Source organism: Pithys albifrons, chromosome 6 (genome assembly GCF_047495875.1).
Source record: "Pithys albifrons albifrons isolate INPA30051 chromosome 6, PitAlb_v1, whole genome shotgun sequence".
Classification (NCBI taxonomy): domain Eukaryota; kingdom Metazoa; phylum Chordata; class Aves; order Passeriformes; family Thamnophilidae; genus Pithys; species Pithys albifrons.
The window spans coordinates 11,341,067-11,365,787 of NC_092463.1; the positions used below are offsets into that span (position 1 = coordinate 11,341,067).

The 24,721-nt window shown below is 44.7% G+C and overlaps 1 protein-coding gene across 1 annotated transcript in view; it reads right to left on the reverse strand.

Moving 5' to 3' along the window:
- Positions 1-24,493, reverse strand: part of RCOR1 (REST corepressor 1) — a 91,037-nt gene extending 66,544 nt beyond the window's left edge. The window contains exons 1-2 of the mRNA XM_071557479.1: positions 24,101-24,493; positions 23,946-24,005 (exon numbers count right to left, since the gene is read on the reverse strand). Of these exons, the coding sequence (XP_071413580.1) occupies positions 23,946-24,005; positions 24,101-24,287 (247 nt within the window). The 5' untranslated portion in view covers positions 24,288-24,493. The remainder of the gene's footprint in view (positions 1-23,945; positions 24,006-24,100) is intronic.
- Positions 24,494-24,721: the final 228 nt, after the last annotated feature.

A 24,721-nucleotide genomic window follows, 5' to 3' on the forward strand; every position in this document is an offset into this window, starting at 1 on the left:
ATAAATAGAAGCAGCAATTATCATCCCTGGGTTTGCCATTTAGCTATCCTAACAATCTATTTCTAGGCTTCTTGGCTCTTCTGTATAAAACTCGGTTGAAACCATCACACAACCCTACCACTTCTGCCATTGTTCAAAAAACATGGCGAGGTTCCCTTGTTCCTCCCATTTCTTTTGTTTGGGTGATTTCAGTATCATTCTCAGCACTGCCACTAAAAATAACATTTGTGAATTGGAAGGGGAACTTCCCCAGCCATCTAAACCCTGGTAGAACAAGGTATATGTGCAGGGGATAGAAGAAAATGTTCATGCCATATCCCATCTCATTACTTCCTAATGCAAAGATGATCAGTCTTGTTCACCTCATGCATCACCCAGAAGTGCAATGTTTCCTGAAGTTTTGAAACATGGGGAGTGAAAACTACCTTTTTCTTTCTACCTTTCCTAGAAATTTTCAGAGAAGTCAGCTGTAGGAACTTGGAATTTCATTTCCTCAACTAGGAACATGTCATGCTTCCACCAGGTATGCTTTCAAATAAAGCTCTTTAATACAGGGTACATTTATCACTGTTCAGAAGAGAGAACAGAACATCACAGCACACCACAGTAGTAAGTGTATTTTTGCCAGTTGGTATATCTCGAAAATGAGACAAAGGAGGGAGGAAAAGTGTCAGAAATAGGAAGTATCAATACTGTTAACTCAAACAGAAGGTTAAATATCCTGGGGGTTCTGAAACGGTAGTAAATAAAGACCTAGTGTCATAATGTAAACATAAAGAAACAAATACAACATCCCAGTCTACACAAAAGTGTCCTTCACTGTGACATGAAAACAGCAAGGACAAAAAATAAATCTGATCCTGTGTTATCACTAATTAAATTCATAGGTACCAATTTTCTTTTTTTTAATGAAGCAAATGTTCAAATTCATTAGTGACAGAAAACATTTAGAATAACTTAATTACAGGGGTCATTTTAATTTAAAGCTTTTGACTTTTAAAATTAAATAAATCTGAAGAATATCTCTTCTGATTTTTCCACACTAGACTTGGGGAGGGGAAAGTGGACTCTGAGAGCTAATGACTTACTCTTTTTCCCCATCAAGTGCTTACATTGAGTACATTGCATCCATGACTCTTCCACAGAGATTAGGAGTTATTTCATGCACTGAATCTTGCCCTAGAGAACTATCTGGCCTTCATGAGCCACAACACTATCCTCCATGAACCAGCCCTAGGTATCATCTACTTCTAGTTATGAGGATATGTGTTAATCTGACCTTCTGACTTTGAGCCCAGAGTTCGCAAGACACTCATAAAATCACTTTATTCATTTATTAAAACAAACAAAAAACCTGAAGGTATTATTTTCTTCTTATAGGCCTAAAAGATCTGATCCTTGGAATGGGACTCCCTGCATTTCATTACTGATTCATGAAGACCTTACCCCGCTGAGTTGCTTTGCAGCCAGAAGCCCCACGCTTTCCCCTCTCAAGCACCACTATAAAAGCTTAGATTGCCTACTAGAATGCTTATGGATTGCAGTTCTGAAGAAGGAGCTGTATAAAAACGGATTTATCTCTGACTGCCACAGAAAGTGACTGAACATGGAACAGGGATGCTATTGGAAAACCATGTTTTGTTCCCTGGAGCAGAAGTAAGTCATTTTACCTCAGTGCCTCAATTTGCTCCTGCCTTCAGTGCACAGTGACATTCAGCACTTTGCAGACTACATGCAGATGGATAGAAAGTCTAAAGCCCATGATCAGGACAGTGTCCCACACTCCATGGCAGACAGAATTGCTGCACATGCACGAGCCAGACAAGGACTGACGTTGGGGGAATTTTTACCACAATGCAGTTCAAAGTGAGAAGACCACAGAAAGTCAATTCAAGTTACCTCCTGGTGGCCACAGCATCCATCACACCCAGAGAATGAATCGCCCACTGGTAGCAGCTTATCAGCACAGGCAGATTACTGTGCCTGCTGAAGAACAACTTCCACAGTAGACTGAACTATAAAAATGTCTTTTCTGAGGAGAAAGAAGAAAAAAAAATCCAAGAAAAGTAGAGTCCTGCAGGAGAGCCACCACACTTTGCACTCACATCCCCAATTATGTCCTAACTTTTCCAGTGCAGACACCACCAGCAGTTGCACATCCAGTTCCAGTGCTAATGAGAGCAGACACCAGTGTCGGGCCAGTTACCTGGGCAAGTCTCTTGGTAGCTTTGTTCCTTTTGCTTCAGACACAGGCCTTTCCAGGAATCGAGATATCAGAGAGCAACATAAAATGGTTCCTGGCCTGAGGCAGAAAAGCAAGAGCAGAAACCATTCACTCCAGCAAGACAAAGAAAAAGTGTCTTTGGGCTCACAGACCTCAGAATGAAATCTAGTAGGATTTGAGATGCCTTGCCTACCTAGGAAAGTCTGCAACTTCCTAAATAACATTTAAAGGTTTCACAAGACCCCTTTCTAAACAGGAGACCGCACTGGGAAAGAAGAAAGGAAGGGGAAAGCAAGATAATAAAAAGTGAGTGGAGTTCCTCTGTAAGGGTTATAAAGCCTTAACAACAGCAGATTAAATTCATACCCTAGTTCAGCTCATACAGAAAAAGCTTTTTAGTATGGACAAAGAGTAAGGCAGAACCCTGTGCATATCTGTAGTCAGAGATGTGCTACAGCAGCTTAATCTACCCAGAGCTGCTACCCCAAGAAGGGGCAGTCATGACATAATGCAAATCCCTGTACAAATATGGAAGATGAGAGCAAGTTAAACTGAGCAGCTATCACTCAAAAGGGAGTTGCACCACATCATGCCCACTCCTGCAGTGGAGGGAGGTTGCTCCATGGTTATACTGGTATGATTGTATCAATTCAGCAGCAGAACTTCCCCAGGAAGCCAAAATCCTCTGTGCCCATCTGGTGCACTTCTCAGAGGCTGCTGAAGTAAACCTTCTTTTCCTGCAGTCAGGTTAAGACAAATCACAGCCTTCAGGCCGAGTCCAAGGATGCTCTGACATTCTGCAATGTCTTCACATACAGTACCTTTGTAGGAAATATTGCCAAAATACAACAGAAGGGCAAGGCAGGACCAACCCCACTCTCCCTCAAATCCCACACTTCTCCATAACGAAACATGATAGGTTATTACATACCAAGAGAAAGTCCAGCCCTAGCTCAGGATGATTGATGCCAATAAAAAGGAATTTTAACTCTGGTAAAGTGTTGGATGGAAAAAAATCAGACTGAACCACCCAGTTATTTACAGCATTGCAGACTTCCTGTTTTGATGCAAGTCAGCAAGTTCTTCTGGAAAACCCAGGAACAAAGAGCAGTAGTTAAGGAGGATAAGTTAGTTACAGAGAAGCTAATGATCTATCTCTGTTAAGACTTCAGAACAGAGGAAACTGCATCTATGCCTATTCTTTTCTAGCAGTATTTCAAAGACTAATGTGCAGGAAAATGAAGTAATAAGTTAATGAACTAGAAAGAAAAGCAAGCTACTAGCCATAACAAAGGAGGCTATCTATGCCTCTGCAGTTTCAGACACAAGTCTTCTCCACTGCTTCCCCAGTCCATTCTTCCTTATGTGCCACATCAGCTTATTCTAACCAGGCCCTGCAACACCGCGGAGCCAAGTGCAGAACACCTTTGGGAGGCAGGTGGGCAGAAATGATTCTGAAAAGTTCAGAACAGCAAGTCTTACCTCAGCACCAAGTGAACTGCCTAAAAATGATCACTGGAGACAGCTAGTAAAAAGCTAAACAAATGAAGACAACGTTTAGGTTCTAGGCACCTTCTTGTTCTTATTGTAAAAGCTCCTGAAGTACTAAAAAATATTTTAATATATTGTTAAGCTTTAATCAAGTCTCTTGCTGAATTGCAGTTGAGGAGAATCACAGGTGACAGGGTAAGACAACACTGTGGATTAAAACCAACTACATAAAAGTGATATAAGGGGGGGGAAACCCCAATTCTTTCCCATGATACATTGGGGAAGAGGATAAATAGCAATACAAGGCGCAGCCTGCAGTCCCCCAACCCAGAGGGACTTGTTCCACTGACCTAGCTGGGCTTTGATTCATGGTATTTGCACTCTGGAGTTCATGGATTCACTCCATAGCAGTTAAGCACAAAAGCATCCCTAAAGCATTCCCAGTGTGTATCCTGCTACATCGGCAGAGCTGTGCTTTGTACCATCACACCAAATCAAGTCCCAGGAAGTTCTGCCGTAGAAGGGTGCATTTGCTGGTCACACAGGACCTGCATCAGAGATTTCTGCCTGCCACTAGCTGACCACACCTCCATCTCAAAGATGAACCTACAGCAGATCCCATCATCCCAAGCCTGCACACAGCCAATAATTCCAAGTTTATTTTTAAATGAAACCATGAGGAAAGAGCTTTGCATAGTGACGGAGCCAGCCTGCAAGCCCTTCATCAGAGCCAGTCACAGTGTACTTAAGAACGATGGGCCTCAAGGACTGCTCTCAAAATACCAGCAACATTGCTCTGTGCTCCCCTGCAAGCAGCTCTACCGCAGAACATTGTGCCGCACACTTCTTTCTTCCAAGCCCCTGGACCAATTACTGAGAAAGATCATTCACTTTAAAGTCTAAAATTTCACAGAGCTGAGAAGACACAAGTAGCAGGCAGCCAGGCTTCCAGAAACTGCTCCTGCACCCAGAGGCTCCGTGTGCATTCCTCTGCACATACTGCACCAAGCAGGGACCAAGCCAGCACGACACACTTCAGACTTACTGCTTAGCCCAGCAAAGGGTTCACACTCTGACAATTCAAAAGCAAGATTCCAGGAATAAGTAGCAAGGAATTTTGTCACTAGATGGATGGATGATTTATCTTTGCATGATAAACATACCCAGCAAAAAGTCTTATGATAGCCAAGGAACAGCTACAAACCAATTTGTCTGAGACACAGAGCTGGCAACACACCCTACAGAAACACATTTTCAAGACGCCCAGGTGCACACTAGCAGGGAGGTTGATGAGCCAGTGTTTGTTTCATCCTTCTCTCTACAAGCCATTCTCACAAGGTGCTGATTAGGACAAGGTCTGTTTGGCTGCAAGATCCAAGAGAAGCTCTTCTAGCTACTCTGACCTCTTGCCCTCTTCTTGGCTCACCTGTGTGCCCATCTGTCAAAACACACGTGTCAAAACTGCAGCCTGGTGTACTTGGTCATAGCCTTGGACCAGCTCCTGCTTGTCCATGTTACAGTAGCATCTCTTCATGGTAAAGCAGGTCCCCAGGAGGCCTTGAACCTTGAGAGGGGCCTCCTTAAATTATGCCTCCGCATCAGAGTAACAAGAGCTTATTCCCCTCAGGATGCCCTAAGGCTCCATTATAACTGAGTCCAAGAAGATAATTTCACTATCCAACAGACCGTGGTTTTCACAGACCACAGCAGACATATTTAGGACCTCCTTTTAATCTCTCCCCTTCCATGAGCCAACTGAACACATGTTCTGTTAACATTTCCAAATAACAGGCATGTTGTGCTGACACACCTTGCACAGAGTGGGCTGGAACAAACCTGAGCTCCACTACCAGGGGCTTTTGATAGATGTGGCAGACACTCAGCACCCTCTGGCTACCTTGCACATGGCCAAGTGACAAATGCTGTGGTGACTCTGCAGCTGTCCTCTCATCACTTAGCAGGTAATAGTTCTGTAGTTGTCATTTAATAAAGATTTTGAATTTGTTTCCTGTTTTACATCATCATGGGGAAAAGTAGGATAGCTCAGAGGCATAAGACAATGAATGGTGTGACTGGTGTAGAGGGTGTTTATTTAAGCAGGCAGCTAGAGAGAAGTCCGAAAGAACTGAACATGCTTCTATTAGCATCACTTGACATTCCCTTTTCCAGCTTTTACAGTAGATGAGGCCTCTGAGTATCAGAAATTCTGGGCTTCAGGCACTTGCTTCAATCCATCATGCTAGAACACACTGTCTCAAGAGTCATCCTACCTTCTCTGGTGTCTTTTATTCCCCTTACAGATTTTCAGGGTACAGGCCTCCAGATTCTCACAAACTCTTTGTTGAAACAGTGGCAGAAAAAAATATAAAACAGAAACTGCCAAGAAACACCTCTCAAACCTTTGTGTAACGGGTGAGATGGTTTCTCCTGAGTCAGTGAAATCCACCTGACCCAGGGTTGTGGCTGCTTCACCATGCCAGGCTTCACCCACTAAAGTGACATTCAGAAAGAGGGACAACGCCAAAGCAGTCAAGAGCAGAGAACTCCCCAACTCCAGTGGTCCCTGGGAGCAGTTTTCCCTGCATGAGCAAGCAAGAGAGGCAGCACTATGAACTAGAAAGTTAAGGTAACTCAGAGAAATGTGGCCTTACAGGAGCAGCACTGGACAGTCCAGAAAACCTTCCAGTGCCTCATCAGTCCATTACAGGCAGAGGGGAAGGAGTTAAATGTTGAGACATGTCAAAGCTACTCATGAGGCACAGAACAGGTCTGGCACATCAGAGTCTAACCCCAACACACATTTATTTACTATATATTTCTCTTTCATCCAGGCAGCCTAAAGAGAAATGTGTAAATTTAGCTTCTGCCTTCCCTGTTAGACATCTCTCCTTCCCCATCAGTGCAGAAACGCAGGCTCCTCCCCGAGATGGCCAGGCAAGCCGAGCACTGGCTGCACCTGCTTTGCTTTGCAGTAAAGCCAGAGGAAGCACACTGTCTCCAAAAGGAATTCACAGTGGAATAGTTAATGCACCTCAGTTACCCTGCAGCCAGAAACACTTTTGACTTTTGGAAGACAGATTAAAAAGGAAGATTTCTTCCTGTTCTACCTCCAGAACATGAATTAGTCTGTTGTGGTCAGACCAGACTTCAGATGCATCAATTCTGTTAATACGACAGACCACAGTCACTGAAATCTCCTCTTCCCATCTCACTTGTCACCAGATCAGACAAGGGGGATTCCAGCCCTGCCTCATAATGCACCAGCTCTTCTCAGGCTGCTGATTTCTTCTCTGATGTTTCTAGATTCACACACATTTGTCCACTCCACTCTCATCCCCATATTGAACAACACAGGTAGCTTCAACATAAAACAGAGAAAGCTAAAAGGTTCAGCTTTCTGTCCAAGGTCATACTGGAAGTCAAGCAATGAGTTTCCTATGGTGAAACACCTGTCACAATCTACATCAAGTGGAAATGATTCTCACATGTCAGGATTTTAGATTACTTTGCTTAATGAAACCAAATTCTTTTTGGAGTCTTCTCCCCACTACCACCTCTTACCTTCTGATGTCAGTATTCTTTGCTGCAGAACAGTGCACCCTAAACCAAGCTTATCATCCATTATTAGAGGGAGACTTGTCTGTTCCTCCATTTGAAAAATCAACTGAAGGATTCTTTTTCAGATCAATGTTTGAGCCATGGGCCAAAAGGGGGAAGAAATATCACCACATTATCTGCATACTAGGTTGGCTCACCTCCTGACTGGTTTCTCATTCGTTCAAGTCCAGCCTCCACTGTGAAAAGAGAGGTGACCAGCTGGGGGCTGGCAGAATGCAAAACTTAAGAACTTGATGAAGGCTTAGCTATGGAGAACATAAATGCAGAGTAGAGGTGCTAATTACTGATCCTACTGCCTGGATTAACTGTGCACTGAAGGTTCTTTCCTGAACAGGAACAGTTTCTGCATTTCTTGCGGCACACAAATGTCCCAAGCTCTTCCGTGTGAATGGAAGTAAGTACCAAGAGCCACAAACACTGCAGGCAATAACATTCATTTTCCCAACCCCAGCACAAGCTCGTACTCTTACAGATCAAATGGCTGGAAGAGGGGAACAAGTTTTTTTTCCCTTGTCACTGCCCACCCCTTGTCACTACGCATCCAAACCCTGGAAGGAACCTATCCGTCAGCTTCACAAGCCACTTCCAGTGGTCAGATATGCCTGAGAGCCTTCAGAGGCTCGTGTCAAATCCCAGCACTCTACGTGCTCTTTCTCCCATCACTGCCAATTAGTCAGACATCTGCACAGAAGGGCCATTTCTGGTGTGCTGACAGCTTACCCCATCCAATTCATTCCGGGTCTGTCCACCATCATTACTTCACTCCCTCACTAACATTCTAGCTGTGCTTGGCCACAACCAAAGACTACTAATTTATGGCTATTTGGAGGCAGTGTTCCCACCACCTCCCTCAATGCCAGCCCATACACCTACTCCACTCACTTGTAGTTCCAAGAAGATAGTGCATTACAATGTAACTTAAATAGCCACTTAAACATCTGCTCTGGCAGGAAGACCTTTGTCATTCTACAGCTGTGTGACATGAGCGGGTCTGTGAAACAACAGGGTGTAAGCGTTCTGTGATCCCTGTACAACAGGGGTCTCCTGCCTGTATAACCACAGCACCAGCACAAAGCCTGCTCTTAATGAACAGGGCCCTGGGCATGCCTGACCAAAATTCAGCACCGGAATAACCACCTGCTGGAGCAAGGACAGCCCAATGGCAGAAGAGGGTTCTGCTCTGAAGATGTGGCACAGAACTGTGGATGAGTGACTGCAATACTGCTTGTTTTTCAGGAGGTGGAAGTGCAGCTGTCACAAAGCACAAGGAACAGGAACTGGCATGACCTACAAGATTCGAGTTAGACAATGTCTGTCCCAGCCTCTGAGAGGTCTAAGAATGCAGGTAGTAAAGATATTTCCACCTCTGAAAATGATACGGTGCTTTGTGCGGCACAGGGATGAAGGGAGGAGCCTGGAAAGAAGGGAGGTATGAGGTGGAAAGAGAGAAAGCCATAAGGGCCCCTTAACTCAAACAAGTATCTATCCAAGAATATATATGGAGTAAAACACAGAGATGGAGGAACAAGACCTGTATGGCAAAGCTCGAGCCTGAACAGAAGTAAGAAGACTTTAGAAAAACCACTCAGAGTTGAATTCAGACTTCAGACCCTGCAGAGCACATGCCTTGCAACTACACTCAGATGAATATTCTGCCAAGAGCTAGCCTGGCTCTTGGTGCATCTGGCTCGGGCACATTCCCCAGAGCAGCAGTTCACTGGTTCGCTCACACTTCCAGCAGCTTGATACAGTCAGATAATCATACATGAAGTCCCCAATCCCTGAGAGCAGCACAAAGAGATGCTCCCTGGCTTCAAAGGGCAGCAGGACAACCAACAGTAGAGTAAAATACACTGACACAGGACAGCACAAACACACACTTGCAATCCCACACACACCTTCATTGCAGGTTATGGTAAGCAAGTCATCAGCTCCATGGTGACTAAGCCCAGCACAGCAGGGCCAAGTAAACAGTGCTGTGGTGACATCACACTTTGCTGATGGTCACAGGAAATCGCAAGTGACAGCAACAACAGCAGGTGCTGAACACAACGTGAATCCCCCTGTGTTAAGTCCTCAACTTCCAAGCAAGCTGCTTCTGCGAAGGGTAGAACAAAAGTCACAGCAAGGAGGAGTTTGAGCTGAATGGCCTGAGCAGCTGCAGGTCTGGCAGAGAGCATGTGAGCAGAGAAAGCCACAGCTCTGCATCCCGAGGAGAGAAAGGAAGGACAGGCCTGCTCTGGCTCTCCCATCACCAGCCACGCTGCATATCTGCCCAGGATGCCAGAGCAGTACCCAGCCACGTACGTAAGCCCCTAACACAGACAAGAACAGCTGCTGTGGGCAGAAGCAGTAGCTCAGCTCAATGTGGATGTGTCAGGCCCTCAGACATAGCAGCCTTTGCCTAGTTTGATACTGTCATGAATGTAGTTTCCCTTCCACCACTGCCCCACCAGTCTGGCTGTCTCCCAGTCTCAGGAATTCCATTCAAGACCATATTCCCCAAAGCGTAGGAAGAGAAGATTTGCACTCACTTGAACTAATAACTATATGTTTAATTCATCAAATGGCAAAACAACAGAAAGACTAGCCAAGTATCTTTAGAAAAGGACACTAAAAGCATGAGATTTTTTTGGTTAAGATTTTGCCCACTGCCACTTTCTAGCTGTTCTTGGTTGGTTTTCTTCCTATTCCCCGCCTCCCATCTATGACACTCAGCTTCCAGCTCTGCTGACCTCCCAAGTCCTTCTCACATCATTCTTGAATCCTCACTGATTCCTCTCTCCTTACAGTTGCCTTCCAAGACTACAGTGTCTTGCCAAAACGCAGAAGATAAAACACATTCTTGTTGTCAAGTCAGCTTGTCCTTTTAACATATGGTACACAGAGTTTTGTTTCATCTTAAACTCAAAGCAGCAAAGTTTAGCAGCCAGCTCTCATTACAGTATTGCAGAAGGAGAAATGTTAGACTCATTAGAAAATAGTGTATGAAAATTTCTGTATTAGATTAATGAACACTGGAAGCTACTTTTCAAAAAGATATCAAAGGCAAGAGAGAGGCATATTTCATACAGCCTGAAAGCAATTCTGCCATTTGTTTTAAGCTCTTCAGTATCATAACATGGCCTTTGAGTTAACATTTCATTTCAAACCACTTTAGAAATATATGACTGCTCTGTGATTGTTCTGCTTCTGTGGACATTTTTGTTGGAAAAACTAAGTAAGTCTGAATACGTATGTTCTCTAAGTGCTCACTGATTGTCTAAAAAAAAGGGGTCAAAAAACCCAAGGGCATCAAAAGATGCTTCTAATTACTTCCCACTATTGGTAAGAATCAGGTATTTACTCCCTAATACATAATCTCCATGTATCAAATACTGTACAACTCACCACAAAATTCTCTTTTAAACTTCCTCAAAAATGCTTTTGTATTTTGGGCATGTTCTCCATCAAGCCCACAAAAAAGTTATTACCAAAACAGGGAGAAAATTACATTCAACAGGATAGTTCTGTTGAAATTCGTTGCAACTGTCATTCCTAAAGCTTCCATGTACTTTCTGAAAACATTCACTTCTCCCCATTCCCATGAGATGCAGAGACTGCTAAGACAGGTAAGCCTTACTCAGGTCTTGGCTACGGCTTCACTTAGTTAGGAAATCAAATTTTACTTAGAATGATTATGCCCAGAAAGATATGGAAAGATGGATTTCTTTTGAAGGCAGTATCCCCTATCAAATTCGTTTCCACCTAGAGCACAGCTACTTAGAACATTTTGTTCAAAGTGAAAAATTTCCAGCCCTTTGATTACAAAGGCAACCTGCCAAGTAAGAGTATAAAATTAGCACATTAGTGCAGTAGTGTCTTCCTTAGTTTGGATGCAGCATCAGTGCCTCAACTGCATGCCATAGGGCTAAACCTGAGCTAAGACTAACTAGATGCCTTCTTTTCTACTCCAGAGGCTCAGAATCACTTCTACAGCAGTGAATATCAGTACCCAGCCAAATTCTTTCTACTGATGAAAGTGCAAGAAGAGTAGCAGTAAGAGTGAAGGCAACCATAGCACACAAGGACAGCCCCGCTGCAACAGCCAACAAACACCACAGCACACGAGCTGCACCCAGCCATGTTATCCCTTCCTGCTGCAGGGCGTGGTGTGGCACAGGTGTTTCCACTGTGGCTGGCAAGTGTCAAGGCCATTTTTCAAACCCCAGTTGTAACTGCTGCTGACTTGAGAAACCTAAGCTATTTTTAAAATGCATCATCACAAAAAGGATAAATACAACCTTTTTCCTTTTATTCTCATGTTTGATAAACATTTCAGCAGGCATCTATTCAACTTAAGCAAGCTCTGGGTGCACACCTGCTCTAAGCTTTGTCCCAGCCCTGGCAGCAGGAATTAGATCTGCTGCCTGTATTAATATAGGTGCTACATAGTCACTGGGAAGGTTTCCCATACCAAACTCTCTCAGAGCCCCGACTGTATCTCCTCCCACCTCCTCACCAGCAGACACTGAAATAATTTCTGCACCCAGTAGTTTCCTTCTCTTGAGCTGAAACAAAAGGACAAGCTGCTGCTACAGAGGTACTGCTGTGGACAACAGAGCAGCCACAGCAGTGACCAATAACCAGACAGGGCAGCATTCCATGGAACTGAGCTGGAGATGGCTGGTTCCAAGAGGAGCCTGGTGTCTGCTCCCAGAGCCTCTTTCACACGGGCTCAGGTAAGGGGGCATGAAACAGCCCCCTTTCCAGCACGCTTCAGAGCAATAGGGACTGCTTCCAAGCCCAATTCCCCAACACCTCATTTGTTTGTTTTTATGATCTCTGCAAATATTATTTGGGGTTTAAGAGGTTCTGTCTTTATTTCTCCTCCCTCCTTCAAAATAACTTCAGCAAGGTGAGTACAACAGAAGACATCAATCTGCCTGATGTAACTACTCGCACACACACTTTAAACAGCTTCAACATTTATAAAGGCCTTCTCAATCTACATCCACCCTTTCAAACCAGCAGCATCTGGACTCAGACCATCAGGGAAAACAAATGCTGCCCATTTCCACACTGGACCAGCACATGGATGTTCCTCAGTCACCAGCTTCACCAGAGCAAACTGCAAGATCTCCCAATTTCAATCACCTTTGCTTCTGCTCCAGTAGAAAAAGTCATTTTTCACCCGAATCTACAAGTACACTACTAAACCCGTGCCAATTTTCAGCCTGCTGGCAGGATGGTTGGATTTGTGCCTGCCCTGTTTGCACCACAAGGACTGTGCCTGACCTGCATGTGGAGGACAGCTTGCTGTTTCACCTGAAATTGCCCAAGAAAAGAAACTGACCCCATGCACTCACAATCCCAAGCAAATCTCAGGGGAAATTATCTTAAGAACCAAACCAAGAGGACTACAAACCCACAGGAAAGAGCTAGAACACAATGCAGCAGTTTCCCAGAGAGCAGACCCACTTCTCAGAGCCAGTACACACAGGAGGGAACAATTTGCCAAGCAACTCAGCTCTTGGGCTGAAATCCAGAGAACAGCTCTGAAAAATCACCCCCTTGCCACCAAAGTCCCACCAGGAAGTCCCTCTCCCAGGTTTGATAGTTGTGTAAAGTTTAACAGGAGAAGAGAAGGGATGAGAGCTTCAGATGAGATCCAGCTGTACCCCCTCCCAGCTCCCCTCAGCACACACAGCAATGAGCCCAAAGCTGAGACTACAGCAAAAAGCTCTTCAGAGCACTTGCATGTCCTCACTGCATCAAAGCTCACTGTTTGCAGATTTAAGTCAGCAGCAAACTCAAGGTTTGCTTTATTCACAAAACAGGCAAGGAGACCTCCCCTCTATCCTCTCCAAATTCACAGGAGAGACTTCAGAGCTACTCTCAGCAACTCAGTCTCAGTGCCCAGCAGGCATGGGCCGGATAGAGGTTCCAGACAAGCATTCAGCCTATTCCCAGGTTAGCCCTGGCTGCAGGGAAGATCAGCTCTCTCACCTTTCTCAACATCTGTTTGCTCACAGCAGCAACAGGTCAGAAGAGTAACACTACTGTCCAGAGAGACACGCTCTACCAGCTGAAGTGGGGGGAACAACAGCTCCTACAAGAGCAAGCAGCACCTTGAGGGCTCCATAAGAGAAGCTGAGGCAGAAATTCTTCAGTGATGCAAAAGAAAAAAAGGCCTTAAAGAGCCTGAAAAGACAAAAACATTACTGCTACAAAAATGCTGAAGAGCAGGCAAACACCGTATCCTGAGAGGTATGCAAGTTGTAAAAGAGTTTAAGGGACAGAGTTCTGATACATTTTCTGCTCTTTTAGAGTAAAATTGTAGCAAAGTGAAAATCATGACTACTTTCTTCCAACACGAGAGGGAACTTGAGACAACAACTACAATGAAGTTCAGACACAGGTGTCTCTTGTGGAGGGACAAAGTACTAAAAAAGAGGGCTCAGGAGCATAGAAATCCAAGCAGGCCTGGTTTCGTAAGAGCGTGGACAGATAGGATGTAGAAACTGTACCAAAACTCTAATGAAAGTGGGAGAACCACAAACAGCAACTTAGGAAATAAAAAAAGGGCTGAGCCATACTACAGGAAAAAAAATCTTTTCTTGTTAAGAGTTGACTACAAAAACATTTGGGGCAAACCAAGCAATTAGGCTTTCTCCCCAGAAGTAGGTAATTTTTGAAAGGACAAGCAGGGACAACTGCAGTTTGTTAGGGTGGTCAGAGGGAAAACAGATAGCAGTGAGCCACAGTGCAAAGAGAAAACAACTTCAAAGCAGTTTCTGTGGGAGGTTAAGTTAGGTAAGAGTGTATTTTGCTTAGAAAGAAAAAGAGCAGGTGGTAATTGGGAGCATCTCTATAAATGGCCTTATTACAACAGGAATGACAGTTACTGCACAGCAAATGTTTATAAAATAAAAAAGATCTGATTAAACGAGTGGCCAGAGCATAACTGATCACTGCTGTGACACAGGAAGCAAAGGCTGCAGGGACAAAGGCACTCTGGAGCTCAGCCCTCAAGAAGCAAACCGGGCCCATCCCTCCCTTAAAAGTTTGGGAGTCTAGTTCCCTTCCAGCTCCTATAATTTGCCACACATCTCTTGTCAGGCATCAACAACAAAAACAACATGAGGGAACGGGCTGCCCTTGTTTCTTGAGCACCAACTGCCAGAACACAAGCTTGGGACAAAGCGACTTATCAACAAGTTAAAACACCTACACCAGTTCATCCAGCACACCTTAGCAGCCACACCAAGAGTAGGCAAAAGCAGTGCAACTTTTGAAGGTGTTTACCTTGCCTTCGTCATAATTTTAAGTTTTTACAGCCAGAGTTTAGAAGGGATCTTGTGATATTTTAAGCCCGTGACCTTTGTTTAGAGTGTATGTCACTTTGAGCAGTATCTATTTTAATGCAGGCTAAAACTTTTAGTCTGAGTGGCACAACCATTTTGCATTGAGGGGCACATCACTTTACTAGCAGCACCTGTTTTTTTAGAAAAGGTTGTTTCCAAACCTACCTGCTGAAACTCCCACCCCCCAGACACCACGTGTTCATGAATCAGATATGCAAGAGGGATTTTCCCCCAAGGTTGGCTGGTGACTCTTTTGGGGCTGGTTTCATTCTGCCAGCCTAAAGACAAAGACTCAGAATTTGGGGCCAGCCAAGTTGTCTTCCCTCACAAAAGTAAATATCTACAGTGAGGTTTTTTGTTGTTAAGACTACTTAATCCACACACTGAGCTGGGTCTGCCTAGCAACAAGTTAGAGTTTTAAACTTGTATCATCCTACTTGTGTTCCCATGGCTACTGTCATGAACAGTGTGGTGGCAGCTGCACAAATCAGCACAAGGGTCCCAGGAGGGACATCTTTAAGATTCCCAGACAGAAAACAATACCAAGAAAGTACTACACCTGGTATGCCTGCCTGCCTTTACAGCCCTTTACTCCTCCCCAAAGCACCCACACCAGCTCCCTCCTAAGGATGGAGGGATGTTAGCCATAGGCATAGATGTGCACACTGGTATCTGCTGATCATTTTACACTGTTTGGAACAAAAAAGCTTGGGTTACAGATGCGGCACTTTTAGCTTCTCACACAGCTGTCAGCAACCTAAATGCAAACCATGCGCAAGTCCAGCCAACAGCGCCAGCTACACGGAGTAGCAAGCTCTCAACACAGGGCAGGGAGTGGCTGAAAAATGCCCCCCTGTCCCCACTCACGCAGCCCAAACTCAAACCAATGTTACTGGGGGGAACAGAGGAATGAGTTTAGGCACCCAAAGGTGGGAAGTCAGAGGGAAGAGAAAAAACTCCACATTTCCATGCACACCACAAGTAAAAAGCTGTTTCAAAAGCAATGCTCTAATGTAGACCAGATTTTTCTAGTCCTGACACTTTAGTTCTTCTGAAGGGAAGATAATTTCCTACTCAAGAAAGGCTTTTCTTAGTTTTTACACATCCCCAATCCCCCAGTGTTACTAGAATCTCTCTGTGCCCTCCCGAGGGACCAGTTAAAAGGGAGGGCAGGCACTGCACCCCTGCGTGCAAGCCTTGTTTGTGTGGATTCTTCTTTAGGGATTTCCAAACCCAGAAGCCACAACTACAATTACACATTTGTTACATTGTGCATTCACACCAGGGTTATAAAGCCTAGAAGGACATCAGTTCAAGGTCATGTATGCTAAAAGTTATACTCAATACCAAACTTTCAAATCAAAGTCTCTATATGACCTAAAGCCCAACTTGGTAAGACATCCAGTCATCTGAAAGTACATTCACAGGTGATCATGACAGGTTATCACAGACAGCAGAACTGAAAAGCTGCAATGGACAGCCACGTGGTTAGACCCCTCTAATTAGAAAACAGCACTGCAAAAACAAGTGTTGGCTCTCTCAGGTTTTGTAAAATCCACTCAGGTGAAGAGTACAGAGATAAGGGAGGCAGCAAGGAAGACAAAATAACTTTAAGGCCAAAATGTCACAACCCTGAACTCCTGCCTGTAATGGGCCAGGGGGATATTTTTCTAGAGACACACCTGGCTGCACACACAAAGTACCTTGAGACCCTACTGATGTCCCCTAGACACACCTGCATGATACAAGGACAAGGCTGAAGGGGGAAGCATACATTAGAATTTCCTCCCAGAAGGGGATTTTTGCAATTTTATCACACTGCTGCAGCCTCCTCCCCCCAGAGAGGCAACATTTACCAATACTTCCTTTATGAAGTTCAAAGAGCAAGTTGCTGCATAGAGCTGAATTACTGAAAATACTGGGAAAGGTAGGTTAAATTCACTTCTTTCACCTCGAAACCTTACAAGAGAAGTAAATTTATTGAATTTGACCTACAATACTTAAAGGCAATCCCATCACAATCTGTTGCATTTCAAAACAAACAGTGCAAGGACCACAAAAGCAGCCCAGTTCTCCAATATGCTGGAGAAACTTTCACTGCCTTCACTAAGGCTGAACACATCCTCTTGCACTTTCAAAGAGCACCAAGTCGTCAAAAGTTTCATATGGAACAATAAATTAAAAGCTTCTAAAGTTTAAAGAAAGAGACACCTTATCCAGCATTTCTTAAAAAGTATTAAGATCAAGTTTAGTTTACAAATCAACTTTATATTTTTAAGAACTGAATTTCAAACTGCTGTTTCAAGTTTAAACACTTAATGTGGGATTGATTGCTCATCTTGTTACAGTGTCAAGTCAAAGCCCCAGAAGACAAGGTCATCCAGTGCAGAAAGAGGTACAGACTTCCTAGGAATGGGGCATGCTCTAACTACACCAAAATTTTCTTTTTAATTGTGTCACTAGACTCAATCAGCTACAAGTCACCCTATCTCAATCTTACCTACACTTGGAATGGGTATGGTAAGCCTTGGCCACAACCAGAAACTGTCCTGTGTGAGGCAAGCAGGCACTGGCACTAACCACAAGTGTCTGAGGAGCCAGTTACTTCAGACATATGCCTGGCATATATGCCTGGCACATATTAAAAAATTACATATTAAATTTACAACACAGTCAAACACATCCAGATGTCCAACAAAGCATTGCCATCTATACTCTGAAGGTATGTGACAGGACTAGAGCACACTATAAGCCGCATTATACAGTGTGCCTTGATCACACAGGCAAAGATTTCCGAGCTAATTATAATGACTAATCACAGGGAGCTCTAAGCCTTCACTTGGCCAAGTCACAGACCTAACCAGGACTGAAAACAAGAGTTTTAAGAGCACCTCATTAAGCAGCAGGAACCAGCTATGAAAAACAAAGCAGTCACTCTACCTAGTATTAATTCCAGTCCAGCCATTAATACATTTGTCAGTACATGAGACAGCTATTACCTCCACATACAAACACTGCATGTGCCAGGCAGGGAAGGAAGCCACAGGCTTTGGCTACATCAAGACTTGTTTGTTTACTACAGCATTAAGGTTTGAGAAGGATGTTCTTGGTACTATTTGAATAATGAGAAGCTCCAAAGCCATGCCTTGAAATATGCTGGAGTGGGAGCTGTGCTCACCACCAGCAGCCTCTGCATCCCTTCAGACCATGAGTGAACAGGCTGGGTGAAAGCTGACTACAGAATAACATAGGCTTAAAAATGGTATCCCTCAGGTGAGCAGCCCAGAGGGAAAAAAGATACGGCACCAAATCAACAGCTATACTCCTGCTGAGGTGCCAGGGATATGGATAATAAAGTTTCCAACTTGAGCAGTACTCTTCTTTTTCTCCAGGGTGGATTTGAAAAACAGAGAATGAGCTGAAGTGTCAGCATCTCCATGTCAGCTCCGCTCTCCTAACGTAGTAGCGGGAGCGCACCCCCTCCTGCCACGGTGACTGGACCAGCAGCACGTGCCACTGACAGAACGAGATGAGACAGACTCACCCACACACCAGCACAGTTGCCAGCACAGTAAGGAGGCAGCAGGAGTCACCTTCCCCCTTCCCCAAGGCTGCTGGGGACCAGCCTGACCTTGAGAAACCCCTTCAACTGTACCAAAATGCCTATGGGGTTAAGATGAAGAACCAAGGGTTTGGCAACAGCTTCCAGTGGAGTGCCTGTTGAGAACCTTCCCAGCAGCACATACAGAGAGGCTGCGACCTCTGGGAAGGACAGCAAGACAAATATAGTCCATGAGGAAGTATGGGGCTGAGCAGACTACAGCTCGGGGGGAAAACTCCTCCTCTCCCACCAGTTTAAGAGAAATCCTGCAGGATTTTCCACCACCTAATTTTGAAAACACACTCTTGTTGGGGATGACGCATATCTCAAACAACAGGGAAAGACTCGAGGTGCACATGAGCTTACCAAAGACACCAGGCAGCCTCTGTCAGCCCAAGCACATTAGGCATTAGTATGTTATGGTTTGGTATTTCTGATTAGATCAAACATCCTCATAACTCTTCCTTCTTTTCCAAAGGGACTGTTGCACTAAGGGAGTTCCTGCCTGTTGTGTTTAAAGCACAGTCATTTGAGGAGATGAGATAGCTTTCCAGGATACCAGTATTTCCAGTTTCAGGAGTTTGGTTTTGACTCTTCCACTCACTTACATGGAAATCCCAAAGTCTTACCTGAAAAGCACTTTTTTTCCCTCTCATTCCCTTTCTGAGTCTATTCAAATAAACATCATTTTCTCTTACAGCCATTGGGTACTCAGACTATTCACAAACTATTAGGACTGTGAGGAACAGGACTAGCTGAAAACAGAATAAGCTGCTGGACTTGTCAAGAGGAAGTCATAAGGTGGATTTTAAAAACCCCTTGTTAAAGGGCTACAGTGCCAATGGCTTAGGCCAACAGGTGCTTCTGCCCAGAACCCCGTGAAGTAGCTGATGATACAACCTAACAAAACATGGCCTTTGTAACCACCAGAGCAATACAACAACTCCAGGGGAATCAGCCACCCAGGGGACTGTCCCAGTACTATAGCTTTCAACTTTTCATCCTAAATAGGCAGAGCAAGGGCACATTTTAACATCCAGAGATGGATGGATGGATGGATGGATGGATGGATGGATGGATGGATGGATGGATGGATGGATGGATGGATGGATGGATGGATGAGCTTCCTCCTGTAGGACATGGCCATGCCACCACTTCCCCACAGTGATCAAGCACTCCACATCAGAGACAGAAGACTATGTTGAAGGGGTTCTTTTAACCCTTCTTTGACACAACTGCACTGACAGAGTTTCTCACTACATTGAAAAGGGTTGCTGGTTTCCTTTTTTTTTCCCCTTCATTTTTTGGTAACCCTGAAACAACACAGTCTTGGCCATGAAAGGCCTGGAATATCCACTGTTGGTCCAGGAGCACACAGAGTACAGCTAACAGTGAGCACCCAAACATGAGCTCCTCAAGGATTAGTGACCTTCTGGCAGTGAGCACCTTCCAGTGAGCTTTCCTGAACTGAGAGGTGAAAGCACTACAGAGTACTTCCTTTCACCAATTTACTTTAATTCTTATGGTACAACAACAAGTACAAAAAAGTGGGAAAACAGCAGCATGGCAAACGAGGGATTGAAGTCTCCCAACTGACACACATCCCAAATTTGCATTTCTACAAGATGTTGTTGAGTCAAACCTGCTTCTCCTCATCTATTTCCACTGGAAAGAGACCCAGAAGATGCTTTCCAAAAATGACCCACACAACCCATGTCCAAAGATATGAGATGTGGCACGTATTTTTACTGCTATTGCAACAAATAAGGAAATGTGAAGTTGTAATGCTACAACTGAGGAAAAAAAGCTGATCTTCCTTCAACACAAGTGAAAATTTAGGAGTAACTGTTCTCTTAAGGGAATTACTTAACACTCCTCAAAATTATGGCAGCTTTAATCTTTAGTTAAATTTACTGGCTGTGTTCAAGTGCTCACTAATGCTTTCTTCCTCCTATTTTCAGTGTTTCAATAGCATAAATTAATAAGCAACAAATAAAACGGCCAAGTACAACAATATCAGAGCTTCCCTATACAAAAGATATTTTTTTAGCTTTAGGATATACAATGTTTCCTTTCACTGAGTTTTTCCATTAACAGGACATGTGGGTTTCATTTGTATGGATTAAAAGAATCATAATAGTTTTCCCCCTTCAAAACCTTCTGTGTCTCAGTTTCAGAACTCCCAAGAAATGCTGACCTACCAATATCAGCCTTTGTTTAACACACAGAATTTTCGGCTGGCAAGTATTTGACTCTGAGCTCTAAAAAGAAAAGAAATAGCAGACAAAACAACAATTTTTCACATCACATATGTGAACTCAAGGCCAAACAGTGAAACACAGCAGAAGTGCAAGTTTTACTGAGTTTAGTGAGCATGGGATTTTCAGCCCAAAAAGTTTTGCCTGATCTTCTCTCAAGTTGAATTGGCTTGTTTAATATACACATTGCCTCTACAAAAGCCCTGTCTTTACATCACAGCTATTCTTATTATACAAATAATAACAGAGGTGTAAGTATTGTAAGAATAGTAATAAAGGTGTAAGTTTTTGAGAGACCAGAAGACATGGGATCAATGCAGTCAGAATTTACTCTCCCAAAGTAAGGAGAAACTTGGATAGGTAAAAAAGACAGCAACATTAACTTTGGCAAAGAACCTACAGGCTCTGCCAGCACATGGAATAGGCCTTACCACTGTAAAGACATTTACTAAGGGAGCTGCAAGTAAGAACCACCTCTTAGAGAGCATTCCAGCCACAAGCATTTTTACAGTCAAAGAATCACATCAAGCCACTGCCACAGCAAGTTTTAGCCACAAGGAATAATAAAAACTCACACCAAGGCATTTTAATCCAGAATGTGAATTTGTCATTTTCTGGTTCCAAGGATAAAGCAAAAACAAAGAAGTCCAACACTTGACCATTTTCCTCTTACCCTGCTCAAACAAGAGAAAGACAAGCACTTTCCATCCTTCTCCATGCTAACTCTAAACTTAAGCAATCACTGAGAACACACTCCACTTTCAGGCCATACTACATAGTACTTTTTTGCTCTTATCTGGCTATTTCACTCATGAAACCCAGATCAACAGCCTGCCTTGCTCTACCTCTCTTTTCTCATGTAACTTCACAGAAAAGGATTTCAGAAAAGCTTTCCTAATTTCATTGCTCTTTGCAGCAGCTCACATGTGGCTGAGAAGTGAAACAACATTAAATGCTTTCTCTGTCCCTCTGCATGGGGACAGAGGAACACCCACGTCAGAACCAGCAGTTACAGATGCACCTCAGCCAAACCCAAAGTAAAGCTGAATATTAAGTTTTAAAAAAAGAAATACACACAAGGCCTGGTCTGTGTTATTTTCTCCTCAGACACAGCTAGAGAGGCATGAGCACACCACATTTTCCCAGCCAGATAACCTGAAGGTGAAAGCCTCCACAACTCAAGAACAATCAATCTTCAAAAGTCTTGGGATGCTTTGGTCAACCAGGCCCTAAAATTTCTAGTGAGAAATAGACACAGCCTGTGCACTCTTACAACAACATTCCATGGATCTGACTTTGGAAATTACCAGCGAGACAGGACAATGTAACAGTGTCAGTCAAACAGGCTTTGCACAGCATGTTAGCTTATTTAGGGTTTTCTTTCTTTAAGAGAGAAACCAAACACACATTAACAGATGAACACAATGTAGCCTTTAGGACGAAGAAGAGATGACAAAATTCAGGGAACAACCTGGCATTGCAAAATCATTCCTGGGTAATTCCACAAGCCAGCAAATCAACTCTTCAGTACACAAGCACACAAAAGTTCACCCCAAACTTCTTAACTAGCAAATATACTTTTAAGAAACGGGAAAAAAATAGATACCAGTACAAGAGGATCTGATGTCCATTCAGGTCATCAGAAGACTGGTCATTTACTTCAGCTGAACCTACTTTGAGCTTGCTGTATTACACTGGGTACTCAAACACAAGTGTCTGCTGATTCTGTGTTAGGGTACATATTACTCAGAAAAAAATTTGTTTCTTCACATCACATACTTCCCCCTCCCTCCCACTCAACACAGCACATGAAGCAATCACCTCTGTATAGGTCACTGTATGTCTCTAAGTTTAAACCAGAACAATGTGCAGCTGAGCACAGAACTGAGGAAGGGGCTTGCAGGGTTTTTTCCCCTCCATCTATTATATTAAGAGAAATGAATTGCACAAAAGAGCATAATTCTCCAGGATGACCGAAAAGCCCAAGTATTGTTTGTGATATGTGGCCGATGGCCAGTGTGATGCACGTTATGTTACAGAAATGTTGCGTTTGACCTACAGATTGAAAACCAGTGTCAACTGCTGCCTAACTAACAGCTCCCCCTCCCTCCTCCCCCAGTTCTCCTCCTCCTCCCCCCACCCTCCCCTGCCCGCCCCCTTTTTCCTCCTGGTCAACCAAGAAATGGAGCTCCCATGTGCCAAGACCTTGTATGTTATTTTGTCAAGAAAACGAATGGGGGAAGGGATGGGGAAAAATTATACTGTAAATAAATACAAGTAATACTGAACTTAAGAAAAAAAAATCCTGTTCACCCTTCCCCCACCCTGAGACATGAACAGTTAAGAACAAACATATTTAATAATAAAAAAGGTATCCAACATTGGTGCACAGTCTGAGGATCACCCACAAGAAACCTTTTTCCCGAACCCATACAATAGCAACTCTCAGGATTATTCGATAAGAAGACACCGTGGCTTTCCACACTAATCTTTTTGTTTTAAGGCAAGAGGTACAGAGGATTCAATTAAGTTTGGGCTGGGCAAAGGGACAACTCCAAGCGCCAGTATCTCCAGACTGGAGGAGGGTTTTCGCTTCAGCCTCTACTTACAAAGGAACAATACCAAAAAAAAAAAAAAAAAAAAAGCTTAGATTTCAAACTAAGGAGGTCAACAGCCTGTCTTTTTATTCACGGGGATACATCAGTACTAACGTGCTTCCAGCACCTGCCTTTCAGCACAGCCCCAATTCCTTTGTTTGCTCAAAATTTGCTTCCATACCACTTTAAATTAGCTTACAAAGAACCGCAGCGGAATAGCTGGAACGTGAAACAATAATTTTTTTGGAGGAGGGGGTCGAGCAGCTTCTTAAGAAGAGAGATAATTAAAATACAGACTCAAGTCACTTCTAAATACATTCGAAAAAAATTATATTTGTAACTTGATGTCTTCTAGTTCCACCCCTATCACTGAGACCACAGAAACACGAGTTCAGGAGAGGATAGAACAAAAAAAAAAAAAAAGGAAAGAGAAAAAAACAGAAAAAAAGGCAGGAGGGAAGAAAGAAAGAAAGAAGAAGAAGAAAAAAAACCCACCCAACTGCCATCTCCTGCCTCCTCCAGCCCTGCCAGCTTCCCTGTTCCTCCCTGCCTGCAAAGCGCCCTCTGGAAAGCATCGAGACTTCTTTTATCAACCGTGTGCGCTGGGGAAGGGGGGAGGAAGGGGGGGGTCCTTGTTCTTGCTCCGGGTGTTTGAGACTAGAATTAAAAGGATTATTTCTGGACCCCTCCCGAGGAGCGGAGCCCCGGGTACCCTCCCCACCGCCCTCCAGGGCTCCGCTCCTCGGGAGGGGTCCAGAGCACTGGATGAGGGGGAGGAGTTGCCCCCCATAAAATGTAATAAAGACTTACCGGGGTCGAAATCAGGGACCACCGCCTGGTACTGCGGCCCGACCCTCATTCCGCCGCCAGCTGAGGGAGGCAGAGGGAGAGGCGTTATCCGCGTGGGCCCAGGCGGCCCCTGCACCCACCCCCCCAAAAAAACCACCCCCCCTCCCGCTCCTCACCGTGCTCCTCATCGCTGGAGGACCCCGAGCTCCCCTCCTCCCAGGAGTTCCCGCTGCTGTTGCCGTTGGGGGCGGCGGATAAACTTTTACTGCCGCCGTTGTTGTTATTATTCGCCCCGGCGGCGTTGTGGTTCCTGCCCCGCCGTTTCCCCGAGACCTCCGGGCCCTTCTCGATCATGGCTGGCATTTAGGGGAGGAAGGGGAGGGGGGGGGTGTGGAGAAGAAGGGAAGGGGGGGGGGGATCAGAGTTTAAAAACTGCGGGGGGGGGGGCTGTGGGAGGCGCCAAGGGCGGGCGGGAGCCGGGGCGGGCCGGGCCGGTGCGCGGCGGTGGCGGCGCTGCTACATCCCCCACCGCGATCGCCCCGAACTTTGAGGCTCATCCCAGCCCTGCGCTGGGACTCCGTTCAACCTGCGCTGCTGCCCGCGGCCCGCCCCGCCTCCGCCCGCTCCCATTGGCTGAACCTACATTTTGGGAGGCCATCCCGCCCGCCCATTGGCCGCCGCCGCCTGTCCATCGCGGCAGCTCGGCGCTTCCGTTCGCTGGGCCGTGCGTGTGCGGGAGCCGTGATCTCTCCGCCCAGCGATACCTCCTGCTCCCCGCTCCTGTGCTCCGAGCGAGC